The sequence below is a fragment of the Phaseolus vulgaris genome, chromosome 1 (assembly GCF_000499845.2).
Source record: "Phaseolus vulgaris cultivar G19833 chromosome 1, P. vulgaris v2.0, whole genome shotgun sequence".
In the NCBI taxonomy this organism is placed as follows: domain Eukaryota; kingdom Viridiplantae; phylum Streptophyta; class Magnoliopsida; order Fabales; family Fabaceae; genus Phaseolus; species Phaseolus vulgaris.
In genome coordinates this window covers 39816026-39843218 of record NC_023759.2, presented here as the reverse complement: position 1 = coordinate 39843218, position 27193 = coordinate 39816026, and the positions used below count along the sequence as shown (strand labels likewise).

General features: G+C 30.4%; 2 protein-coding genes across 3 annotated transcripts; one reads left to right on the top strand and one right to left on the bottom strand.

Annotated features, from left to right (window-relative positions):
- Window positions 1-4513: 4513 nt before the first annotated feature.
- LOC137814210 (mitochondrial Rho GTPase 2-like) lies at window positions 4514-13246 on the bottom strand. 2 transcript variants are annotated; one of them, XM_068616806.1, is made up of 15 exons: window positions 12969-13225; window positions 12579-12711; window positions 12325-12474; window positions 11420-11596; window positions 11069-11320; window positions 9906-9974; window positions 9713-9768; window positions 7954-8035; window positions 7665-7876; window positions 7464-7533; window positions 7172-7284; window positions 5318-5468; window positions 5167-5202; window positions 5016-5084; window positions 4514-4874 (listed from the first exon to the last, which is right to left on the bottom strand). In XM_068616806.1, the coding sequence occupies exons 1-15, from the start codon at window positions 13172-13174 to the stop codon at window positions 4821-4823; spliced, it is 1830 nt and encodes a 609-aa protein (XP_068472907.1). In that variant the 5' UTR covers window positions 13175-13225; the 3' UTR covers window positions 4514-4820. The 2 variants fall into 2 exon arrangements, with proteins under 2 accessions (XP_068472907.1, XP_068472906.1); XM_068616805.1 differs by having other exon boundaries at window positions 5016-5202; window positions 12969-13246.
- Window positions 13247-22575: 9329 nt separating this feature from the next.
- Window positions 22576-26903, top strand: LOC137814209 (uncharacterized). The gene is made up of 5 exons (XM_068616804.1): window positions 22576-22801; window positions 23090-23161; window positions 24349-24508; window positions 26346-26435; window positions 26540-26903. Exons 1-5 carry the CDS (start codon window positions 22703-22705, stop codon window positions 26698-26700), a joined length of 582 nt encoding a protein of 193 aa, XP_068472905.1. The 5' UTR covers window positions 22576-22702; the 3' UTR covers window positions 26701-26903.
- The last annotated feature ends 290 nt before the right edge of the window (window positions 26904-27193 follow it).

The following is a 27193-nucleotide window of genomic DNA, read 5'->3' as shown; positions in this document are numbered from 1 at the left end:
TGGAAGATTCACTTAAATAAAGTAAAATATTATATAAAAAAATTAAGAAGAACCTCTCATCAAATATACTTTCACCATCACATCTAAACACAAATAATAAACGAATTTTTGACATTTTCTTCCTGCAGATTCACACATGTCATAAAAAATCTAATTTATCTTTTCCGTGGACTCAAAGCATATTCCGAACTCTATAATATATTTAGAATTAGAATTGTAATGTTTAGAAGATATTTTCTGAATTTAAAAGTATTTTTTAACTCTATAATTTGAAATATAAAATTGTATTTTAAATTATAAAGTTCAGAAATTGAGTACCATAGTTCTTAGAAATATTTGTCTTCACCCAAGTTAGAAGCACTAGACATGTATAAAAAAGAAAAAATCTCCTTGCACATCCATTACTCTTTCATGCAGCTACATAGTTAAATATACCCTTAATAATATGCTTCGCTTCCTTTTTTTTAATATCAGCTTATATAATCTACCGGATCCGGAGTTGTATACAAAATTGTAGGGAATGGATTAAAATCCAATTTAAATCTAAATTCAAATAAATGGACTAATTCATATTTTAACTAATCAAATTTAAATGAATTTAAATTCATTTAAAATAGATTAAATCTACATTCAATCTATTTTGTTAATTAAATTAAATCTATTTTGTTAAATACATTAAATACATTTTGATACGGAGACATACTAACTTGGTTCAAACCGGATCTAAGTCGACTCAACCTGAATGTGGACCAACTCGATTCGACATCGGCCTAGGCACGGACGACTCGACATCAGTCCGAGTCCGGACGACTCAATCGGTCCGGGCCCAGACGACTCGACATCGGCTCGGACCTGCTCGGCTTGACATCGGCCCGGGGCCGCTTGGCTCGACATTAGCTAGGGCCCAGTCGACTCAACATCGGCCCGAACGACTCGCAATGGCCCGAGCCTGGATGATTCGACATCGACCCGAGCCCGTTCTACTCAACATCGACCCCGACCCGCTCGGCTTGACATCGGTCCGGGCACACTCAGCTCGACATTAGCCAGGGCCCAATCGACTCAACATCGACTCGGGCCCGCTCCACTCGATATCGGCTCGAACTCGGACGACTTGACATCGACCCGAACCCGGACGACTCGACAACGATCTGGGCCCGGACGACTCGACAATGGCCTGGATCCGGTTGATTTGACATCAGCTCAGGCCCGCTCGACTTGACATCGGCCTGAGCCCGCTCGGCTCGACATTGGACAAAGCCCAATCGACTCGACATAGACTCAGGCCGCTCCACTCGACATCGGCCCAGGCCCATTCGACTCGACATTGGCCTGGGCCCAATCGACTCGACATAAACCCGGGCTCGTTCGGATTGACATCAACCTGAGCTTGCTCAACTCAACATTGGTCTGGGCCCGTTCGGCTCGACATCGGCTAAGGCCTAATCGACTTGACATCGATTCGGGCCCGCTCCACTCGATATCGACTCGGGCCCAATCGACTTGACATCGGCCCAGCCCAGGAGACTCGACATTGGCGCAGGCCCGGTCGACTTGACATGGGTCCAGACCCAATCAACTCGACATCAGCCCGGGCCCGGGAAACTCGACACTGACTTGGGCCCGTTCGGCTTGACATCAGCCTGGGCTTGCTCAGCTCGACATTGGCCTGGGTCCATTTGGCTCAACCTTGGCCTGGGCCCGGGAGACTCGACATCGGCCCAAACCCACTCCACTCGACATTGGCCCAAGCCCGTTCGGCTCGACATCGACCCGGGCTTGTTCAACTCAGCATTGGCCTAGCCTGTTCGACTCGACATCGGCGCGGGCCCGGCGACTCGACATCACCCCGGGCTTACTCGGCTCGATATCGGCCCGAGCCAGCTCGGCTTAACATCGGCCCGGGCCAGCTCGGCTCAACATCGACTTGGGAATGCTCGGCTTGACACGGCCCGAGCGCGTTCGGCTTGAAATCAGCCTGGGCCCGCTCGACCTGATATGGGCTTGGGACTGCTCGGTTAGACATCGACCCGGAACCACTCGGCTCGACTTCAGCTGAATTGTCTTGGCTTAACTTGAATCGGGCCAAGTCAAAATTCATCCCAAAATACAATTTGGATAATCCAAAAATGTATCCAATTTATATCTAATCCATATCTATTTAAATGGATTGGATTTAAAATAAAAAAATATGAATTTAAATTCAAAATAAATTCAGATTAAATTATAAATTAAATTTTGTAATTTGAATTTTTTTCTCACCCTTATCAAATTGTACAATCCAATATAGAAACCCAAATTCGATTTCCACAACCGGAACCGGATTGTACGATCCTATATTCAAATAAATTTTTTTTAATTCAACCAAGTGATAACCTGATTTAGGTCTTATAATTGCTAAGCTAAAGATAGAATGATTCTTTTTTTCATTTCATGAACTTATACTTTAAAATTACTTTATACGGGAACTAAATATACATAAATTATTATCACATATTTTTCTTGTGTTTGGTTTAAGAATCTTTTATTTGAAACTGTTAACATAATGGATGAAGGGAGGCAGCCATTTGGAGGAAGTTGCCAATTAGTCCAAGAAATTATCAAATTATAACAGTACTCTAGATTGTTGTTCTTGTCTATTTTTTTAATATTAAAAAAATAAATTCATAACGAATTGACCATTTAATAATTTAATTTTTATTTTATCTTAAATATTGACTTGTACAATCCGATAGATTTTCCAATAGTTAAAACCGAAGTATACTAAATTATACAAATTGATTTGTTTACAATTCGTTATACAATACGGTATACAATTTTGGACTTGGTTTCAATTAACGGACTTTCAATTTGTTTACAATTCATTATATAATCCGGTGTACAACTCCAGACCTAGTTTCAATTAACGGACTCTACAAGTCAATATTCGAAATAGAAAAATAAGTGTTTAGATTGACCAATATACGCGAAGAATATATTTGACTTTTCAAAATGATATGGAAGTGCACGAAGGAGCAAAGGAGGTGCAAGTAGAATTTGCCAAAAATAAAAGGAGTCCCGATATGTTGACACTCTCTTCACATGACACACATTTGACGTTGCAGACGTGACAGAGTGAAATTGCACGCGAATGAATAGCGCGAGCTTCAAAATAGGGTAAAAAAATATATTACATAAGTTCTTAAAAACAATCAGTGTAATATATATTTTTTTACTCAGAATGACCCATTACATCGGTTAAATCATCTAACCGATGTAATATATGATCCATATTAAAAAAATTGATTTTTTTTCATAAAAAGTGGGTGGGTCATAAACGTCACATAGGTAACCACTTACAGACACACGGGTAACCAGTTTTGCGTGTGCCAGTATATGTGGAGGAACTGTGGCTGGGTAGTTCTGGTAGGGGTATTACATCGGTTAAGCCATCTAACTGACGTAATATATGATTTTTACATAAGTTAAGTCATCTAACCGATGTAATACATGGTTTTTATTAAAAAAATTGATTTTTTTTTATGAAGAGTGGGTCGTCACATGGGTAACCACTTACAGACACACGGGTAACCAATTTTGCATGTGCCAGTATATGAGGAGAAACATGTGGCTGGGTAGTTCTGGTAGGGTTATTACACTGATTAAGTCATCTAACCGATATAATATATGGTTCTTATTAAAAAAAATTGAATTTTTTTTCATGAAGAATGGGTGGTCATAAACGTCACATAAGTAATCACTTACAAACACACGGATAACCAGTTTTGCGTGTTCTACGGGTCATATACGGTAATATAGAGTCAGTGTCACATTCTCACAAAATATCACATCTGCAGCATCAATTAATGTCACGCAAGTAGTGTCAAATTTGTGTTAGTGAGAGAGGGTGTTAATAAAACATTTTTCAAATAAAAGGGTAGTTGAGTCTCCTGTATTGTAAATGTTAACATTGTACCCTTTTATTGTTTTTAAAGGGATTTTTTTTTGTTTTTTTACCATATTACACAATTTTTAATTTTTCTATAAATTTAAAGTATCATTTATTTACGTTATTTTATTTCTAAATTTAGCTTTATCAAAATAAGTATTTTATCTTTTTAGCACTTTTTAATTCCAAATCTTTATTACTTGTACCCTCAATTATTTTATTTTATTTTTTTTATTGAAGTTGCTCGCTCATTTTAAATGTAAGTTACTCTTATACTAATTTATTTAAATTAACCATATATTTCTTATAATTTTAAAATTTTCCTTTTGTTTTTATATTTTTAGCTAGACTATGAAATCCTAGAGTGTATAGGATCCTTCTTAGTTAATTCACGAGCAAAGTACACGTTAAATACATTAAAATGAATTGTAATTTTTATATTAGTGATTTACTAATTTTACTAAATATGATTGTCGACCCAAACAATTGAAAACTAAATTAAATGTTACAATTTTTACCTAACTTGTGAAAAAATGTTTCAAATTATTTCATATTTGAAAAATAAAATAAGTACGTGAAATATTTAACTCCAAAGGAGAGATCAGTAATTACATCAAATCAAAGTAATTTAACTTTGAAATATACACAATTAAAATCAATTTGAAAAAAAAAAAAAAAAAAAGCAAACAGCCACAACCATGTTTAGGTAGTAGCTATATAAGAAGCTGTTCTAGCAATAAAATAAATGGAATTAGTAACACTATACATAAAATATAACTTGAGGTTAGCCAATAAGATTAGTGTGCGCAATACTGAACACAAATTTAACAGTTAATTTAAGTCAGCTGTGTAAGTATAAAGTTTCTTGATGACTAACCAGAAGAATTCTTCTTCACTGCATACGCACGACATGCTGCCAAACCAACAACTGCCATAGCGGTCCCAACTGTAAATTCAAGATAGACAGTTATTTAAAAATCAACAATTGAGCAATACATAAACAGATACTTTTGAAAACTTGTGGTTTATGGCTTTGTGATTCAAGCAGCAAGTTTCTAGTAGTGGAAGGTATCCAAGAAAAACACACCTGAGGCAAAAACAAGAGAGTTCTGAAGAAGCCGATGGTATTGTTTTCTTTTCTTCCCAATCTCTGTTTCTGGAATGCTTAAATGAGGGTGCTCAGCAGCATGGACAATCTTATTGTACACGTTACTTGAATCGCCTAATTTCATACTTACGTGAATAGGTGCCTCTATTCCCAATTCCTGAGTAACCTGTAGCAAAATCAAACGGATGATAGTAGCATCCTAAACTCGAAGGTTTTAACTATGAAAAAATACATAACAAAAACATTTAATTATGTCATAACACTGAGTTGATAAGCAATACCTTTACAGAATCTTGTACCGCCCTTAGATATGGAGTTAAATCATCCTTAGCAGCAATAAGGAGACAAGGAACTCTATAACCAGTTAGATCTCCTTGTCTAGCAACCTTCTCAAGCAAATCTCGGGATTTCTTCCATGAAAGTTCATCTGAGCTGGAAAAAAAAGTACAAAACCAAGATACAGCTGCATAATGCAAAAATAAACAACCAAATATGCAACTACGAATTAAACTAGGTTAGTTCAGTTAAGGAAAATTCCACATAAGAAAAGACGTATGGCAGAACCTCAAAATACGGTATGGTGGTAGTAATAAAAGTATTTAAGATCAATTTTTTTTATAGTCTAACATGAACTTTGACTTGAGAAAAGAGCCTGGCCTAAAAACAGAACAAAAATTGAAGTGAGTTTTTGGTTCCTACTTAAAATATAGCATCTGAACAAATGGACTCAGATTAAATTTTCATCAGAAGATATATTCATCAATCATATGAATCATCTTTGTCAAGCACCTCTCTTTCCCACCTCAATCCTATCATCTCTATCTTCCACTCTCCATGATACCAGCATACTGATCAACTCTCAGAAAATTATTACTTTTCCTTCCAGAAAGATGGTGTTACTTTCTTGATTCCCTCAAATAAAATGTATCAAAGTGGCTAAAAGGCAAGCGTCTAAGTTTATATTATAAATATGATAGGTTGACATGCACACACACACATATATAGAGAGAGAGGATGGATCAAGTTACTCCTAGATTAACTTTACGAGAGATACCCTTCATTTTCACCCTGCATTTTCTTCTTGTTCTAGTGGCTCTAACAAGTAACTATTATGACCATTAGATTAAGAAAAATTAAGAAGTTTGAATAGAGAGTAACTCTTGATAAAGCTACTGCTAGAGTAACTTTAAAGAGTTAATCCTCATCTACACCTTTCATTTTTGCCTAATCTAATGGTTCTAATAAGTAACTTCTTAAGACCATTAGATTAAGAGAAAATGAAGATTAAGGATGAGGAGTAATTCTCTTATAGTTACTTGGAAATAACCTGATCCCTCCTCTAATATATCATATTGATTTTCATATTTTGTTAGAGAGCAGTGATGGGGATTTATATTGTGGCATCATTATACCTCAAATCATCAGATAAATAATAATTATTTTGAGTGATTCAAAAAAGTTAAAGTTGAGTATACAAGCATAAACAAAAGAATATAAGTTAAATAGACAATATGGACAAGACGCAACCTACAAACAGGGTAAGAAGATGGAAACTCTGGAAAGAAGATGGTTGGGAGAGTGGAAGAGAGAAGGTCAATGTAAGCCACCAGAGTGAGGGAACAAAAGGGGCCCATGTGGGATTTTAATGAAATATTTCATGTCAATCCTTCATTTTCATTGAATGCATATTCTTACTTTATTAGATCCCGTCATACTAATCATTCCTTCAACTACATATGCTCATTCTTCCAGCAAGTAAATGCAAGCCAATTTAAAATCCACATTAACTTTCAATAAATTGAAATTGTTAATCAAAGATTAAGTTTTTATAATTTACTGTGTTTCTAATCAGCAAATAGCATTCACATTGATAACTAATAGGATAATATACCGTGGAAGGCAGATATTTCAAGGGATCTAAAACCGAACCAGGTGTCATTGCAGGCAATATTGCACAAAACAAATTTAGGTAGTTAGTTTATACATAAATACACACGATACCAGCATCTCTTCAATACATTATTTTAACTTACTGCCCATAAATATGCTGATCACAGCAAAGCAAGGTGTGAAACACCATTCCAATAATTTAAATATAGCAAAGCATTATCACATAAGCACATTTTGCACCATACCTGTCATACACAAAAACAGCTACATCACATGCTGCCAAATAGTCCTTTTTTGACAAAACATTTGATACTTTACTCTCTGGTATCTCTCGCAACACAAGAGTTTTTCTGGCTCCCTGTATAGCAGAAGCAAAAACCGGGATCATGAGTACATAGATTGCATATTGTACCCAATTTCCTCCACAACACAAAATCTATGTGACTCCTATATTTACTAGCAAAGCATGAGAGAAAGACAAAATCATTTTTCAAAACCATTTAAATAACAGTAATGTTGCGACATTATGATACTCACCCCAATTAATTCGATGAAATTTACTGCAAACCTCTCAACTGTTGATGGAATATAATTGTTTGAGAACGGCCTGTGAAAATGGAGCTAATTGTTTATTAGAAGGAAAACATATATAAACAGTAGGAGAGAATGAATTCACTAACTCATGGAACAAAATATATTTAAGACACACTGACTAGGGTGATTCGCTCAGAAACACACCTTCCCAATAATGAATCCAACAGAGCAGACTTCCCAGAACTTTTAGAACCAAAAACATAGCATTGGAACACATTCCTTTCTGTTGCTTGCTTCTTGCGATCTACTGCTCTTCTGCGAGTAACACGGAGAGCTGCCGCAGGATTACCACTATATCCAATGTAAATCAAATTAGCCAGGCTACACAGTGGATCAAGTAATGTCATAAGGGCCCACTGCATCATACAATTCAAGAGACATATCAATAACCAACTCATTCTGAAGAATAAAGAACAGTATAAATCATCCCCACCTGTGACAGGAATCCATTTAGAGATAGGTAACCCATGTCATTCATCTCAGCAGCATCCTTATACAGAGCATCATTCCAAGGACTGAAATCACAACACAACCATGTACCAAACCTAAGATGGATGACGTCAAGTGGAAAAACTAACTATAAATAATTTCAAGATTATCACAATTGAAATAGGATACCAAGTTAATAATATGCAGAGTACATACCATCTTTGAACAATAGACAAAATTAAAAAGCAATACTACCGTCAGATATACTTCAGCTGAAAAATTGTAAAATAGTAGTGTTTCCAAAGGTACCACTCTGTCTTTTATAGGATTTTGAAAAAAGGTCTGCTTTCTGAGCTCTCATAATGCAGAAATAAATAGGTGTTTCATGCTGCACAAACATGGACTTTGGCAAGGAACAGTAAAAGCAATCTTTTAAACAGAGAATTATTGTCAAACATAGAATCTCCTGAGTTGCTCCTCATATCCTGAATTTTAGTGATGTCTCCAATATAGTGATTGCTTCAATTAGTCTTAGATCATGTCTGGATAAACTTCTTTTTAAACACTTATAAGAGAAGAAAATAAAAATACCAAATGAAGTGAACTTTTCTCATAAGCTAAAATCAACTTATGCACTTAAGTTTTATAATGGTATGCTGCATCAGTAATTAAAAAATCAATGCTCTCCCCAACCCCCTATCCAAAAGAAAAGCTCAAACTAGGTTATTTCCTGGAATTACAACATACAAGAATAAGAATCACATCACACTTCTGGAGCTTCCAATTTCTCCAGTAATTAAAACTACCCATTCCCCAACTGTAAGACCATCAAGATTTTCAAGCACAAACCTTCAGCAAAATGATAATGACACTGAACCAATGGCACAATTGGTTAAGATTTTCTTTTAGAAAAATAATTGCATTATTTTTCAAAAAACTCTCTCAAGAAACTGCAAAAATGAAACGGATTATTTCCTTAAAATAAACTAATCCAAAATGCACTGTGACCACCTACTCACAATCAATTAGAAAAAGGCCAAAAAATATTACATATGTTCAAAAGAGCTGGATTAAAAGAAAAGGGAGGAAAAGGCCCAAATCCCTAGGTAACAGGGCTAATAGAAAAATCTAGAGACTAGAACAAACCAAAATCAAATTTCTATAGTGCAACTAGAACTACCAACTACACCAGTGAACAATTATGATCACCTAAGAATTCAACGGAATTCCAAAACGAGTACCCAATCAAGCAATTATTGCAGTTTATACTTCTAGGTTGCCTCTTCTTTTTCCCCTTAAAGTAATTTTAATTCCTATCAGTCGCTTACAGAAATCATGAAGTAAAGACAACATCAGTCCCAATTTAATCACGGAACTACACAAAATCTGTAACCAACACCTATAAAGGGATAAGTCTTTCAAGAGGCAGGTCATTTATGACTTAACCCGAACATTTTACAGGAAACAAGTCTACTAATTCTCAGTGAGCCTAAGTATGTTATACAGGACGTTATCTTCTCTTTGCAATGATTACTCAGTTTTGTTGCGTCTACAACTTATCATAAAAATTTCGTCCTAAAGCTTCTAGAGGCAGTCAACCAAATCTAGAGTTCTCCATCCACAATAAGAAAAAGTAATTTAGTTATGCAGACTAAATATGACGTTAATGAGATACTAGTTATAGAAGGGACAATCAAAAGATGAGTTCACCTTTAATTTTTCTATACAGAGAAAGTTTAGGATGAGGGAGGTAGCAGGTTCACCTTTCTGGAGCAGTACAAAATAACTTATCAACTTCCGCAGGTCGTAGGGCTCGATCCTAGAGAGTATCAAGGTTCAAAGAAGTAAATAGAAAAAATGTAAATTAGATATGGAATATCACCTAGAACACAGAGACAGTGGGTTAAAACATATCATAGAGATCAAGGAAGTGACAACGAAACCATTATTACATACTTTATCTGTATCTAACAGTCGAAAGATACCATTTAGAAACTCTACAGCTTCACCTGTCAGCTCCACACTCTGAAAGATTATGTGTACGAGAGTAAATACTTCATATCATTTGTAAGTTTAACAGGAGAATTAAAATAACTTCACAACAATTGGTGATGAATTGATGAGCTATATAATGTCAGGAAATGCATTATTTGGGAAAAAATGCATACTATCATGCTATGTCGTGTGCTTCTTTGAAAACCATTTGACTCAACAAAAATGTATCAAAAAATCAATACCAACAAATATCAGAGTCTCTCTCTCCATCTCAATATCAAGCAACATGGAATAAAAGCATCCCCTCAGTTCCATTTTACCTATCCTTTTAAAAGTTCAAAAAAACATTAATTGCTATTTTCTCAGTTATACCCTCATCTTTACCAATCTTTAATTATTTTACACACGTATAAAAAATGAGAGAGGTAATGGTAGAAAGAGTTCTACAGTAATTAATGTGATCTTGAACTTTACAAGTGACCAATAAATAGAAACAAATTCTCCAAAAATCTAACACTTAAAAAGAAACAGCGGGAGTAACAAAGATAGTATATAAAAGAGATAAGGGGCATAATTAGGAAAATAAAATTAATTTTAGTACATATATGAGTAAAAAAATTGTATTTCTTAATATGTGAGCTATAACATTTAGAACCAAATATAAAGAAAAAGTGGGAGAATACTATATCAACTACAACAAACTAATTGCAAATCCAAAATTCTAACCAGCCATATATATACAAGAGGTATGCTGGCAGATAAGGAAAGACTTGGACAATAACAATGCCTCAACATATAATGGTCATTTTTAAGAGCAAATTTAAAATTCACACTTCACTTCTGCAATTCACCAATCCCACAGGCATAGGTTTTCACAGCTAGTATATGCAAAACCTACCAATGAATAGCTAAATTTGCTCTCAACAGATAAGTGTAACCTAAATGTAAAATTCTACTCTTCCCAATTCAACAACCACACGCATTATCTATTATTGTTAATACCAATACTGAATAATGTACGGTTAATTTTTTTGTATCACTACTCCAACCTCTTCAATTTAAACCAGACAGGTAGACAAAAGGTGGAATTTCCACAATAATATAACACAGAAACTATGTATCACCTGATCCAAAGCGTGCTTAGACGGAACAGGAAGACAATCATCCTTCAGTTTCAAATCATTATCATATCCAAAGTTTCTTAGAACAGCCCATAATGTCTCTGGACGCCCTTTTTTGAGGAACATATTATGAACACAAATAAATCCTGGAAACGTAAGACCAAGTGAGTTGACTCCTTCAGGTACTTTCTGCTGTACAACTGATTTGACTCCAGCTATTTCAGATGATTGCAATGGTACATTGAAACATCTAACCTGTTTGTATATTTGCATGCTTTAAATAAATGGCCACAATGAAAATAATAAATCTAAATAAAAAAGGAAATTTGAAACAAATCTAAATTTAACAATAACCTGAAAATCATTTAGTTCTGCTTCATTGAGGGCTTCATCCATGTCACGATCACAAAGAACAAATATTCTTCTCAAAGCCCTAACACATCGATCTGTTAAAGCTTGACTTCCAATATCATACAATGGATCTACTGGATGTAGTACCGCTTTTTGAGCAAAATAGAAAACTTCAGGGACCTGAAATATTAGAAATAACATTAAATTTCAGGCACTTATATTTTGCAAACAATGATGACAATATATTATCAAGATCGTATCCTTATATATAAGTTAACTGTGATATTATATAAACTCGTGAATTTCTTACTTTACACTTGAGTTAGGCTGTATTCGGTAAGTTTTTCCATAAACATTTGTAGGAAAAAGAAAAATAAGAGAAAAAAATGAAATAAGCTTCTCACATGAGCTAAAAAGCTTATGTACAAGTTAAAATCAGCTCTTTGTAGAAGCTAAAATCATTTAGCTTTTCCAAAATGTTGATTTTAAGTTATACACAAACTATTTTAGTTTATGAGAAAAACTTATTTCATTTTTCCTTTTAATTTTTTTTCTCATACAAGAGCTTCTAGCGAAGCTTATCCAGACATGGTCATACATGTAAAGGAGAAATGGGAACTCATTTAGCTGGCTATTTTTTTCTATCTTTTGAACTTTTTGTACTTGATGAATAAGTATCATTTTGGACTTCAATAAAACATAGGCTTTTATTTTATCACAAGGGAAATGCATTGCAAACTAGATTTATTTACAATATATTGCTGTAAATTGTAATGAATGGCCGTGATACAATCTGTAGTATTGACCGATACTTGAGCAAGAAAATAAGATAAAATCTTGTTTTCTTATATAGAATATATAAATAATTCAGCATCACCAGGTACAAATAATGCAGAGAAGCAAAATACCTGGTATTGCGTAGCAGCAGAGCATTCAATGCACGTGACAATTTCTTTGAACTGTTGCAGTAACTGTGTCATGAGGCGCTCCAAGCTCACTTGCTGGCTTTCATCCCTAAGATCCAGCTTGCAACCAACCACAACTACAGGCACCTTCACCTGCATCAGTGTATCACCCAAAAAAATCAACAATAAACAAATTATCACTATTTGTTTACCACTCGCACTTCATTCCTGGTTGAAAAATGCATAAAGTCACCAACCTCCAACTTCTGCAGTTCCGGGAACCAGTAAGAACTCAACCGAGAAAACGAAGCCGTGTCGTTGCAAGCATAGGTTAAAACTACAGCATCAGCTCTTTTCAACTCCTCGTTACGCTTGCTTTGTTTGTCCAAGCTACACACAACAAAAACGCGCGTTCATTCGGAGCATAATCAAACACTTCAAATCTAGAAGGATCACCGCGAATAAGATAACAATAACATGCATAACATAGAACGAACGAAGTTCAGCCAAAAAATGCGATTCAGTTATCGCGCCTTTAATTGATTAATTGTTTCGTAAAATACGGATTGCTTCGAAAAAAATTCGATAAAACTAATGCGTGGAATTAACTGTGGAAAGTTGCGAAGCTGAAAGAGAAGGAGGAGGACCTGGAAGGTGTGTCAATGACGGTAAGAGGAACGTTATCGGGGTACAAATCAGGGGGCAAGAGAGTGGGCGGAATAACCGGCGTAACAGACTCGGGAAATGACTCCGTCGCGATGGCAGCTATCAGGCTCGATTTTCCGGTGGCTCGGTCGCCGGCGACCACCACTCGAACTCCACTGCGACCGCCGAAGCTTGGGTGATTTGCCATTGATACGATGCCAGATATCAGACCAAGAACGACGGGAAATAATGAAGCACAAATAGGTAGAGTTTCGGGTTTAATTTCTACGAACTCTTAGTTAATTTTTATTAATTAATTATAAAATAGTTATTTTTAAACTAGTTAATTAAGTTTATCAGTAAAATTAAAAAAACCTTTACTTTGATCTTTATAATGTTTAATGTTATTTATTTTATTCTACATACTATTTTTAGCATTAAGTTACATATGTAGTAGGAGATAGAAAAATTAAGACGATATGGGTAAGAATTAACATAAATAATTTTAAAATATAAGAAACAAAAGGGAAAACTTCTATGACTATAAAGATTAGATGAGTAACTAAACGTCTGCAAATTAATAACTAGTTATAATCTTTTGTAGTCAAATAACGATATTTATTTATTTATTTGTGAATTCATATAAGAAATAAAAGCTTATCATTATTGAATAATAATGAAGTTTTATATTGAAAGATAGTTTAATTTTGATGGAGACGCGCTAATAATTATATATTTGTAAACAACAAGTATAAATTAAAGATAAATAATTAACTTATTATAAGTAATAAATTATAATTAAATTATATAAAAAAATTGTAACATTTCTAATTTTTAATTATATAATAAAATAAAAATAAAATATAATTTTTATCTATATATAATAAAATAAAAAGTAAAACAAGCAATATGGAATTAATGGATGAATATATACAACTATCTCAAAAGATATTTTATAGGAATTTAATATATACACTAACAATTTTCAAAACAAACCAAGATTCAAATGAAAGTTATCTTATCTTTCAACTATTCACTCAAGTGTTCTATTACCTGCAACCTATTTTGCTCTAGTATAAAACATACTAATCACATATAAAGAAACAAACACAAATAAAGAATAGGGTAAGCTAGCTATATAAATATTTCTATATAATTTTAATTTCAAATTAATAAACTGACTATTTGTGAATTCATATAAAAAATAAAAGTGTATCATTATTGAATAATAATGAAGTTCCATATTAAAAGATAGTTTAATTTTGATGGAGACGCGCTCTCTTAATATAATTATTTTATATATTTGTATACTTTTCAAAACAATTATTATAAATTAAAGACAACTAATTAACTTATTATAAGTGATAAATTGTAATTAAATGATATAAAGTTTTTATAACATCTCTAATTTTTATCCATATATAATAAAATAAAAGTAAAACAACAAAAACAATATGTAATTAACATATGAATATGCGCAACTATTTCAACAAAATATCTCTATTCATACGAATTTTAATATATACACCAAAAGTTTTAAAAACAAACAAAGCATTCAAATGAAAGTGATCTCATCCTACAACAATTCACTGAGGAGCTCTATTACATGCAACCTCATTTGCTCCCGTGTAAAACACGAACATCACAAATAAAGAAACAAACACAAACAAAGAACAGGTAAGCTAAATATATAAATATTTCTATACAATTTCAATTTCAAATTAATAAAAATAATTCATAGTCTCATACAATTTTTTAAATCATCAAGTGTCTATTAAAATTCATAAATTCATCTTTCACATGTCAGACTTCTACTCACTCAATACACATAGACACTTGATTTTACTTTCGGAAGACTTGTGCGTCGAATTAGATTAAGAGATCTGCACATGTCATATTATCTCACATGTCATACTATCTCACATGTCATACTATCTCACTATGAAATTCACACAATTATGCGCATAAATAATCACAATATCATCTCTCCTAGTATGACATGGTTAACTCATATAACAGGTCAAGTTAGTTGTCTTTCAAACAACTTACTCATATAACAGTCAAGTTAGTTGTCTTTCAAACAACTTACTCATTCATATGAACCTCCTTCGAATCTCACCACCTGAATAACTTCATTTATATGATTCTATTATCTCAGGAGAGTCAGGATATCTCCTTCTAGACGAATCTCTGGTCAATGCACATCCTAAACAATCTTAACACGATATTTTATTTCCTGAAAATATCATGTCTTGATTAAAATTCATATTCCACATCTCACAATATCCAAAATCACACAATTAAATCATATCAAAGCTTAGAGCTTCATTAATTAGCTCATAATTTTATAAAATTACACATTACATTGACAGTTCCTGTTCAGCATTATACAAACATTCTTTCATTTTTTTTCCTTCATCTGCATATGGATTCTTTACCAAGTGAAATACAAAATAATATGGATTACACAAAACCCTTATGATCCCTACTATCTACATCCAAATGAGAATCCTGACATGATTCTTGTAAGTCGTTAAGTGGACTAAAACAATCATCACTCATGGAATAGAGTTATGAAGTGGACTCTTCTTTCAAATAACAAATTGAAGTTTGTTTATGGGAGTATCAATGCATCGCCTAGAAACAAGCTCTTACATGATGTGTAGAAAAAGTGTAATGTTATGGTCATCTCATGTATTACTAAAACATGTCCAATCAGATTGCAAGAGTGTTATCTACATAGATAATGCAAAAGATTTATGGGATGATCTAAATGAAAGATTCTCTGAATGAGACCATTTTAGAATTATGATCTTCTCTAGGAAATACATTTAATAAAATAAAGAGAAATAAACGTTTCAAATTTATTCATTGATATGAAGATCTTATGGGAGGAGTTGAAATCTTTAAGACCTATCCCTAGTTGTATTTATGACATACACTGTACTTGTAGTCTTATGATGGTCAAGTACAAAGAATCAAAACACATCATGTGTTTCTTGAAAGGTCTTAATTATGTTTATAATACTATCAATACTCATATTGTATTCATGGAGTCATTGTCTAGTGTGAACAACATATTTTCCCTTATTCTTTAATAAGAGAAAAAATCCTTAATGACATTTTTTTATAACAACTTCATATAAAGACGGTTAATAGTTAAATTGCTTGGAAGCAACAAGGAAGGAACAACATCAATACTTACAACAATAACTAAAAAACTCAAGGAAGGGGAAGATGTCATGATCTTAACTATGTGAAACAATGCAATTAATGTAATAAGATGAATCACAGAGTGTTACTCTAAATAATGTATCCTCATGGGTACAAACAGATAAATGATCATGTTACTAACAATTTTAACTGCCAATATTTCTATCGTAACTGAAGATACACTTGGTGATATTACAAAGATTAATCAACATGCATGGAATCAAAATGATATGCAATTTACTCAATAACAAATACAACGTATATGGAAGATCATGTAGGATTTAAAGGCTAGTTCTACACGTAAATTAAATAATCTTGTTCGTGAGTTTGTTGCAATTTCATTAGAGAGAGGTAAAGGCATTAAAAATCTTTTAAGATTTTTGACATAGGAACCACATATCATGTCACATATACACTATATCTCATTCTATCATTTTTTTATAAGATTAAACCTGTTGTTGTGCATTTATCCAATGACTCACAAGTTGTTTCCAAATACTCAAGAGTTGTAAACTTTTCAAAACATTTATGCATATATAACGTTCTTTATATACCAGAATTCAAATTCAACCTAATGTTTATGCAACGCATGATACAATCCTTAAATTGTAGACTAATTTTTTCTCCTGGTTTTATCAGGTATCGTTTCATTAGGATAACTTTATTGGATAATGGTTTATATTACATACAAGGATTTGAATACATACTTGTTATCAACTGTCCTAATTCTAAAGAATGAGATTTCAATTCTCGTAACAATAGCATGAATCTTTGGCATCATAGACTTAATCATTCCTCAAATAATATTTTACATTATATTAGTAATATGTTTTCGTATATACATTTTGACAAAAATAAAGCTTTTGAATCTTGTCATATAGCTAAACAACAAAAATTACTTTTCAATCATAGTAGTAATGATTATACTCATATTCTTGGCTTGATTCCTATTGATATATGAGGTCATTTTAGCATTCCTTCTATATACAAACATCAAATTTTTTCTCACCATACTAGATCATTATAGCATATATATACCTAGATCTTTACTAATTTAGAATCTAAAATAGTTAGTAACTAAAACTTTGGTAATTAATATCAATTTAGAAACTAATTTATACATTTTTATTAATAATAAAAATTACTTTAGGTATCAATGATTTTTTAGTTTATAAAATAATATATAACTTAATCAATATAACAACTAATTATTTTTTTTTATAAAAATAGTTAAAATTAATTGTTATTTAATAAATTTCTTGTATGATAAATTTGAATTTTATAAAAAAAAATTATTAAACTATGTTAACCTAATATAAAATTTAAGACACTAACTCATAAGAATAAAATAAATTAACAACCAAATAAAAATTAATTAAAATATAGGTCTTAAAATTGATGTGAGAAAGTAAAACTCAAAACATGTAAATTAAGATTTCATATCTTGTCATAAAAGATGACTTAGAAAGTGCTTAGAAAAAGTTAAAAAAAAAAATAGTTGGATATTTGGTTTGAAGTAACTTGAAAAATCCTTATTGTATAGACTTTTATATTAGAAAAACTTACAAATTTTAAAAAAGTGACATATTACACAAAAGAAAAATCCATTGTAATTTTAAATAAGACTTTATCTTTAAACATAATTAAAAGAAAAAGTTATTGAAAACACAATTTACCTCTTGTATTTTTTACACTAAAAATACAAAATTAAAAATTCCACTTGCCGGAATTAATATATATTACAAGTAACTTGGACAATAACTTGTTGTTATTTTGTAATCTTTTACAATCAAACACTTTATTACATTTTTAAAAAAAATTATTTATCTTTATGAGATTTGAATAAGTCGACTAAAGAAGTTTTCAAATTGCAAGATTAAAAAGATACATTCAAATTTTAAAAGATAAAAAAACTATCCAAAATTAAAAACATATTTTTTTTTTTATATTTCAACAATTGTTTCATAGACAATTGTGTTTAGGGAAGACTAATCCTCCATATTAAACATAATCTTGTAGGTTAGTTATTTTTATTTATTTATAAGTTTTGGTTTTACAAAGTTTGGTTGCGATAACTGCTTTTGTGTAGTGTTGAATTTTGATGGTCGATTAGAGTTTTGGTGACCTAAATCACTTGAGTTTATGCAAATCTAGTTGGCTTGGTTTCTGATATAGAAAACCTACATGTATCTAGTTTTCCAACATTCTTCACCAGAAAACATGAACCTTGCTTCACCAACCATAATCTGCCTCATTAAATACAATATGTCTAATAAATTTATTAAAAAAATGTTTACTCCTTTTTCTTCTTCTTTTTTTCTGCTCTCAACTGCTCATGATCAATCGCATTCATAACCTGCTTCAAGCAAATACTGCATATTAAAGAAGTTTAAATAATAACAAATGTTAGTTTGTATCAGAAGCATGATTCCCACCACATCTCATCATCCTCAATCATTCATCACCTAACTGTAATCACTTTTGTGTTCTGTTTGCTGAAAAAATGTGAAATTATACCCAAATGAAACAATAATATTTTTGTTCAAATCTATGATAAAATCTTATATTTAAATCTTCAAAATATAGTTCCATTTTTAATATTTCAAATCACAATTTTGGTCACCCGTGGTAATCTATAGTTTACAGTAAATCATTTAACCGAAACTTGAGTTATTTCAATTTTTTCCACTCACAGTTTTTTTTTCCGTTTTATTTTCTTATAAAAAAATATACAAAACACGACACCGTTACCTAATTTTATTTAATTTGAGTTAAATTGTTTTAGAAACATGGTACAATCTCTATATAAAAAAAATTATAATATTTTTAATATTTAAATTTTGGTTTAAGGAAATAAAACTTAATTACTGTATAAAAATCGGGTTTAGGGTTACTCATATTTTTCGTGAAGGGAATGCGTGGACGGATAAGTTGGCTAATTTATGATTTATTCATAGAGAATCATTTCATTGGTATAATAGGTTTTCATATAGTTTATTCTTAGAATTCTTTATGAATAAGTATAGTGTACCCATGTATCTTTTGGTTAACATATGAGTTTTGGCTTAATCCCCCATATTTTTGTATATTTTTTTATTTTATTTTTAATAATATTTTTTCATATGTGATGGCAGATGATTGTTGTTACTTGAAGTGTCAGATGTCAAGTTGCATAGTGATACCTAACATAAAAATATTTACAAAAAATAAAAAATAAAACTTAATATTAAGGTATTATGTATCTTTATGTATCTTTTGGTTAACATATGTGTTTTGGTCTAATCCTCCATATTTTTGTATTTTTTTTTTTTAATAATATTCTTTTCATATGTGATGGCAAATGATTGTTGTTACTTGAGGTGTCAGTCTAACTGCTCAAGGTGCATAGTGATACCTAACATAAAAACATTCACTCTTAAATTACTAGTGTTAATTTTCTCCGTGTATATTGTAGAAAAATCTCAACTTAATTATGTTTTCGGTTATAACTGATTTTGGTTTCAGGATAAAGTGTTTTAATCCTTTAAAATTAAAAAAAAAGGTTTAAAACATTAACTTTTTGAGGAACTAAAATGATTTTTTAAAGTTTAAAATTTGAAACTAATTTTAATTAGTTGTTCAAATTTGATTTTTATATACAAAACTGTATTATTATTCTTTTTTCAATTTTTGGGACTAAAAATGTTTTTTAAAATTTGGGAGATTAAAACTAAAAGTATTATAAGTTCAAGGGATTAAAAGGACTCCGACAAAATAAAAAATAAACTTCTTCATAGTTTTTTAAAAATAAAAATTTAATGAAACTACATGAAATTCTTTTTTTACAAATTAGCTTATATATAATTTAATTAACTTGTGCAAAACCTCATTTCATTTATTTTTCTTTCAAATTTTGATTGAAGGAATTTATCCTTACATCCTAAAATCTTAAATCTTTAAAGTGTATGTAGGGCAGAAAAAGAAAGAAAAAGGTCTTTGTATTGATGAAGTGGTGAAGATTGTTTCCATTGCTATCAAAGATGTTGGAAGAGTTTGGTAAGGTGGTTAAGAAGACTTGCTATAATTAGCTTCCACATATATGTATATATAATAAGGGTTATTACATGGTTACTTATATAGTGCAAGTTTTCCCACCTCAAAAACCCTTTTTGTTCCCTTTTTGAACATTTAAGCTTAGAAGATTGATTATTCAACATCTTTTGACAATGATTATTAGAACAATTTGACATAAAAAACTATAGGTTAAAAAAATAATCCCACAGAGGCTTTGACCAAAATAAATGGAGCAAGTATAAGAACTTCAACAAAACCAGAATAGATGAAGGGGTTTACCGAACCCTACCTAAGTCCTACACTCATCATGGTTTCTAGTTATTAGACCTACTTTCATATTATATATTTTATAAAAATGACACTTATACTTCTTTTAATTTATAAAATACATAAATTCACGTTTTTATATTTTTAATAAAATGAAATTTTTTTCTTTTATTTTATTTAAAAATAACATATGAATCAAAATCTTAAATAAAAAATACGAAACTTAAAATTAAATTTTTAAAATGTTAAATTTACATAAATTTATGAAAATAGAAATTTGAGTAATTTAATTATAAGAAAACTAAATTTTTAAGTGATTTTTATGAAAAATAATTTATGTAATATAAATTCCTGTTTAATTCTTACCGCATTTAAAAAGTTATCGAATCAGCTGTAATGATACTATCGTAAATAATATTAGTTTTTATCTAATAAACTCGAAAAAACATGTTGTCAGACAAAACAAAATAAATTATATTCTAATTTTATATTATACATGATATACTAATGGTGTAATGTTTTTGCTCCTTATTTTATTCATGATTATATGTATACTAAATTATATGTAAATATATTAATAAGTTAAAAAATTTAACTATATATTTTATAATTATTTATTTTATTTTGTAATATAATGATATTCTATTAATAATTCTTTTAATATTTATACAAGATAATTATAAGTTATTTAAAGAATAATTTTAAGCTATTTGCAATAATTAATTTATAGAGAAATCCTTTATATTCAAACTTTATTTTTTCATAGTTTTTTTATTTAATTTTAGTCAGTGAAGTATTTTAATATAAAACAATAAATATGAGTATCACTTTATAGGAAAAATATAAGAGAAATGAGTCTCATTTCATTTAACATATAAAAAAGATTATAAGTGTCATTTATTAAAAGTATAAGAGATATAAATATTTATTTTAAAAAATATGTTGCTTACGTTTTTATTTTTTTTAAAGGAAATGACTATTTAATTTTAAATAAGAAAATTTGTAAAAGTAAATGAGAGGATACTGAAACACAATTTAGTATAACTTCTGATAAGTAAATGTAATTTTCTCTTTATTTTATGTATTCTTATTCCAGTCTCATATATTTTCCTATTATAGTAAATATTCTTTGAATTTGAAAAATTCATTATAAATAATACTTTTTTTAAAAACATTTAAGATTATTATAACTTAAATTTAAAATAATTGATTAAATTAGGACAAATTCATGTATATGTATGCATACACTTTTTTTTTAGTTTCTACTCAACACTTTACACGCATGCCTCTCATTTTTAGAGTAGCACATCGAATGATTTCAAAAGTTAACATAAAATAAACAAAACAAAGAAAAGAGTACCAAAAGCTAACATAAAGAATAATCACTAGAGCACATGTTTGGGAGAATTACTTTTCAAGAAACAATCATATTTTTCTAAACTTCTTCCATGAATGTGATTAGTAATAAGTTATTTCTTTAAACCAAGTTAACGTAAACATTCACTAATTAGGAATCTTGATTAATTTGCAGTTCTTATTTTGATTTTGCATTTATTAAGAAAGACTTTAATTCAAGGTAACATATATAGTGCTGATGGAGAACATTTACACTTATTTTAAATTATCTCTTATATAAACTTTTTTATCCAAAAAAATTAGACGAAAAAACTATGAAATATAATTAACACTTTTAATAGTAAAATAGATAACTACTTCCATCAAGGCGTTATTTATTTAGACGAAAAGTAACTTTAACGAAATAAGAGACATGGTTGACTTCCAATAGTTTTTAAATAATAACACAAATTATTGATAAATTAAATATTATGAACGGAATTAATTGAACTACTTTCTCACTTCTGTCCATGTATATAAGACCTTCTGACTAATTTATGAATATATATTTTTTATGGACAATGATAAAAAAAAACTATATTTAAAAGGTAATTATTATTTTTATAATACATAAAATATATTTGTGATTGATATGGACCTTGCAATGAATATAGATGAAAAAACTAATCAATTGATAACTTTTTTGTAAAAGATGATTATTTTTTTTTCTGCAGTCACTGACACGCAAGTTCTTTTAGTTGAGTTGCAGGTCGGAAGTTGGAGTTTAAAAAGCTTCTCTCCCTCTCTCACGTTCCAGAGCAAGGTTCCTCAAAATCACCATCACTGTAATCTTTTCTCTGTTCCTCTCATGGCTTCTCTTCATGATGATGGTGAAGTTGGTTTTGAAGAAGGAAAGCTCTTGCTACCTTCAAATGTTCTGGACGAGGCATGTGACTCCTACAACAAGGTTAGTACTAATAGTACCTTAGTTTCCCTTTTTTTTTCTTTCATCATTTTGTTTCCTTCAACACCACTTTCTCTACCTGTTCCAATTCCAAACAAGCAACTGGGTCGATTCATTATAATTTGAGATTCTTTTCTCTCCACATTTCAGGGTTAACATATAGTTTGGCTATATTTGATTGAACTGATATGATGCATTTGGCTTCTCTGATTGGATTTGATGCAATGATTTAATAAACACCAACATATTATTCTTCGACTAATTATTAGTGTTGTCTGAACTTTCATACAGATTCATACGAGGAGCCACCAGAAACATCAGCGACCAGGTTACTACAGATATCAAAGGGAAACACAGTCACAGGTACTATTCTGTCTAATTCTATTAATCACTCTCTCTGCCTCTGGTTGTTGTAGCAAACAAAAAGATGCAATATTTCTGTATTTGGTAGGTAGAATATAAAGGATATATCCTTCTAGTTAGGTTTAGGTATTAATCAGGGTGCAGTTTTGGTAAAACGCACTTTTAAAGATAGATATATGAGATGACAGAATTCCAAAAATGAGTTTGGCACTTTAATAAAAAGTGAAACTACCAAACAAGAATGTAAAAGTAGTTTTATTTAATCATTATGTGCACGTCTTGCTAAGGTTTAAATTTGACACATGTATGACTTTCACTTTAGTATAAGGAATAAAAGATGTGCTTTTTCACTTGAACTATTATTCCTTTGCACCTCTGTTTTCTTTTGAAACAAAAATGCATGCTTCTGATATATAGATATTCCTGGTCTTTTTGCTTTGTTAAATTTGTATTTTGTCCCAGTCTTTTGGGTAACATTCTTTTGAGTTGAGAACAACAAAAGACCAGAAATAAAGGGATGGAAGTTAACGTGCCAATTGAAAATGGTCTCAATCTGCTAGTGAGTCTGGTTTTATTTTAAAAATTGAAAAGGTGAACACATCCATATATACTATATATATTAAACAAAACTATGCTTAAGTAGATAAGTTTCACAGGCTTATTAGAAAAGTTCCAAAGCCTGAAACATGAAATTAGACATGTCATGACGCATGCCTTGGTTGGTCACATGCATTCATAATCCACTGCAGTGACATAAGAAAGAATGGTTTAAAATAAAGAGGGTGTAAGGTCAGGGTTTTTTAGTTGTTGCCACAGAGGCTCTCTGAATAAGATGCTGGATTCTTTATTTATTTTTTGAGAAAAAATGAAATGTTTAAGGCGTTGAAACTTTCATCTGTTATTCACTCAAACATTTTAATTCCTTAACCAATGAACCAAGTGCCTTAAAAAAATTGGTGGAGTGTTTAATTGTAACTTCTCCTGTGTCAATGTCTGGTATATTGGGTGGGAATTCTGCTATAAATAGGCATATAGCAATTAATGAATACGGCGGAGACAAAGTGAAATATTATTGTTATGTATTTAATGCAGTTGCTTATGGATACAGACTTTATTTGGTGAATGGTTTAATTGTTTATTTACCATTTCCATGCATCTGAAATTAAAATATGTTATGTTCACTTCAGTGCTCAAAACTCAGTGCAAGATCAGCATATCAAAGGCCTAAACATGCCACAGGTGGGCCTGGAATGCAAGCTGTTTTCTTAGTTTCGGGGCAAGGATCATGTGGTGGTACTGGGGTGTTCTTACCCCAAAAAGCAGGCACAAAATCAACTAGAAAACCAGGTTTGCATTTGAAATTCAATTGTAGTTTAAAACTTGTGTTTATAGTACCATATCGAGTAAAAATTTCACAAAGGTCAACCTTTTATACAAGCTCATCATGATGCAACTAACCAAATTAACTCATTCACTCTCTGGTACTAAAATAATCATCCTAAATCGTGCACAAACTTGGTAGATTACTTTTCAAAAAGAGAATATTTGTGAAAAAGTAAAACTTGGGTAGGAATAATTTTGTGAAAAAGTGTGAATTGGAATCAATTTTCAATTCCTGAATTTAAAAAATAAAAAATAAAAAGATAACATTAAAACTTAAAAAATGTTTCAATTTACTTCTTTAGAGTTTAGTCAAGACTTGTGACATGTTATTAATCTAACTTTTAACTTAATCATTTAATTTCATATTAACTTTTAACTTAATCATTTAATTTTATATTAATCTTTAAAATACTTTTAAATTTTATTTCAAGTCTCGGTGTTGTAAATTCAACCTAAACTAAAAATTAAAATATTTTATTGTATATAAATAAGTACAAATCTCACTTCATGAACCGGTATTATAAGATTAAGTTAAGCTTAAATTTCATACATTTTATTAATAAATGATTACTAAAAGTATTGTCCTACTTTCATTTCTATTTTACATTTTTATGTCACACACTTTATGATTCATCTTAATTTCCTATTATATTCATCTTTATATTTAAATACTCAAAATCAAATATAAACTTTAAAATATGTTTTTAAATACAATAAGAGCTCAATAACATGTTCCATAAAGTTTATAACATATAAATTAATAAACTGATTTAGATTAAATATTTGGTTTGAACCCTTATTAATATCTTATTGGATTTAGTTCATAACTACTACTACGTAATTACTCATAAACTAGTTTAACATTTTTTTAGTTATATACACAACATAAGATCTATTATACAATTTTCTTAAAATTTTAACGTTGAGTGAACAAAATATAATAATTTCATAGCATAAAAAATAATATCACTGCATTCACTTTCATATTATTATATATAAAAATCAAAATAATAATAATGTCAAAGGGCAACTCAAACTCTCAAGCCTTAAGTTTGAGACTCAACTCTTTGAGGTTTATTTAAAATTTAAATAGTAACACCTTGATTAAAAGATGAACAATAATAACGTTAAGACGAACTATAAGGTATTTAAAAAAAGTAAAAAAGAATGAGAAATGAAAATGGAGGGGACAATGATGTTTAATACTTTTATATATCAAAATAAGAAGTTAAGTTCAAAAAATAAATTAAAAATAGCGTGTTATATAACATCATAGTCTTGTAAGCTTTAATTTTTTAAGAACGACCTTCATTTTGATTGATCCAATTAACTACAGGGTCACATATCAATTGCACAGGGTCACGATGCACATAAATATAGACAATGTATTACATAGTTATAAGTGTTAACTTCAACATATTAAATTTAAATACTAGGACCAGATTGAAATATATATTTTTTATTTATTTTTAAGGATGTTTTAGTAATCTTTTATTGAAGGATTATAATGACATAGGGAAGAAATTAGTTAGTTGTAAAAAAATTAATTATAAATGCACTCTTGATTTATCTTCTCTCTTGGGCATTACTATTTTTAAAATTAATTTGAACAGAAACATTTCATGTGAATAAACATATCCGATATGGTTATTTAGTCATCAAATAATTTTCAACAGGCCGTTTTTTGAGTAAAGCTAATATTTTGATTTTAATTTTTGCCATACAATTTTGTCTAGTTTTGATGAAAATCCACAAAATTAGAATTTACATTAAATTAAGTTACCTTACGATTGTTTTGCAGCATGTGCTCCTGTCCTCCTTCCAGCTCGAGTAGTTCAAGCTCTAAATCTAAAAGTGCACCAATTAGGCATGCAGATTTCACCTTCTCAAGGTCTCATATCTAACCCTAATTATTTAATAAAAATATATATTACATACAATTTTTCCCCTAAATTTTACAATATAAAAGGAAAGTTCTGTTGTAATGCTATGCAGGTCCCAAATGTGGCCAAAGAAAAGGAGAAGTATACAGAAGAAGCAGTGAGTCAACAAAGAAGAAAAATTATGAAAAAGAGGGTATGAAGCATTGCAGTGTTATTTCTCAGAGTCAAACTTCTTCTCCTGATATATTTCTGCCAAAGGAATGGACATACTAAGCAGTTTTTCATTTCATTAATGCAAGCCAAAAACACACACACACACAGAAGGAACTGATCTTGTAAATGCTTTAGAAACAAAAGCATCATAAATCCGGGTGTTAATACATTTTTTGTGCTGCTGTTATGTTAATTATAGAAGCTCTGATCATGAAATCATTGTTTATTTATAATAAATGAAAAAGGCACAAAGGTTCCGGTTAGACATGTTGCACACTTCATCTATACTTTTTTTCTTACCAAAAAATTTAATATACTCTTGTAAGATAAAAAAACAACTTTAGAGAAAAATTCATTTTCTGCAAATGTTAAATGTGACATTTTTTAAGTATATTCACTTATGTATTATGTATTATATATATATATATATATATATATATATATATAAAGAGTGAGAGATATAATGCCTCTAAAAAAGAGATAATAAATTTTTTATTTTTTCTGCTATGAAAAAGTTTCCATTTCCATTTCCATAATATTTTGGGTAGTTTAA

What these genes read in the sequence shown, in the direction of transcription:
- LOC137814210 (XM_068616805.1), bottom strand. Translation starts at nt 13,174, where the DNA reads ATGGCAAATCACCCAAGCTTCGGCGGTCGCAGTGGAGTTCGAGTGGTG. An exon ending in GCTGTTTTTGTGTATGACAG is followed by an intron (nt 5,469 to 7,171) that starts GTATGGTGCAAA and finishes TTTTTTTTCCAG; the next exon opens with CTCAGATGAACTTTCATGGA. An exon ending in CGGTACAAGATTCTGTAAAG is followed by an intron (nt 5,203 to 5,317) that starts GTATTGCTTATC and finishes ATTTTGCTACAG; the next exon opens with GTTACTCAGGAATTGGGAAT.
- LOC137814209 (XM_068616804.1), top strand. Translation starts at nt 22,703, where the DNA reads ATGGCTTCTCTTCATGATGATGGTGAAGTTGGTTTTGAAGAAGGAAAG. An exon ending in CATGTGACTCCTACAACAAG is followed by an intron (nt 22,802 to 23,089) that starts GTTAGTACTAAT and finishes ACTTTCATACAG; the next exon opens with ATTCATACGAGGAGCCACCA. An exon ending in GCAGATTTCACCTTCTCAAG is followed by an intron (nt 26,436 to 26,539) that starts GTCTCATATCTA and finishes AATGCTATGCAG; the next exon opens with GTCCCAAATGTGGCCAAAGA.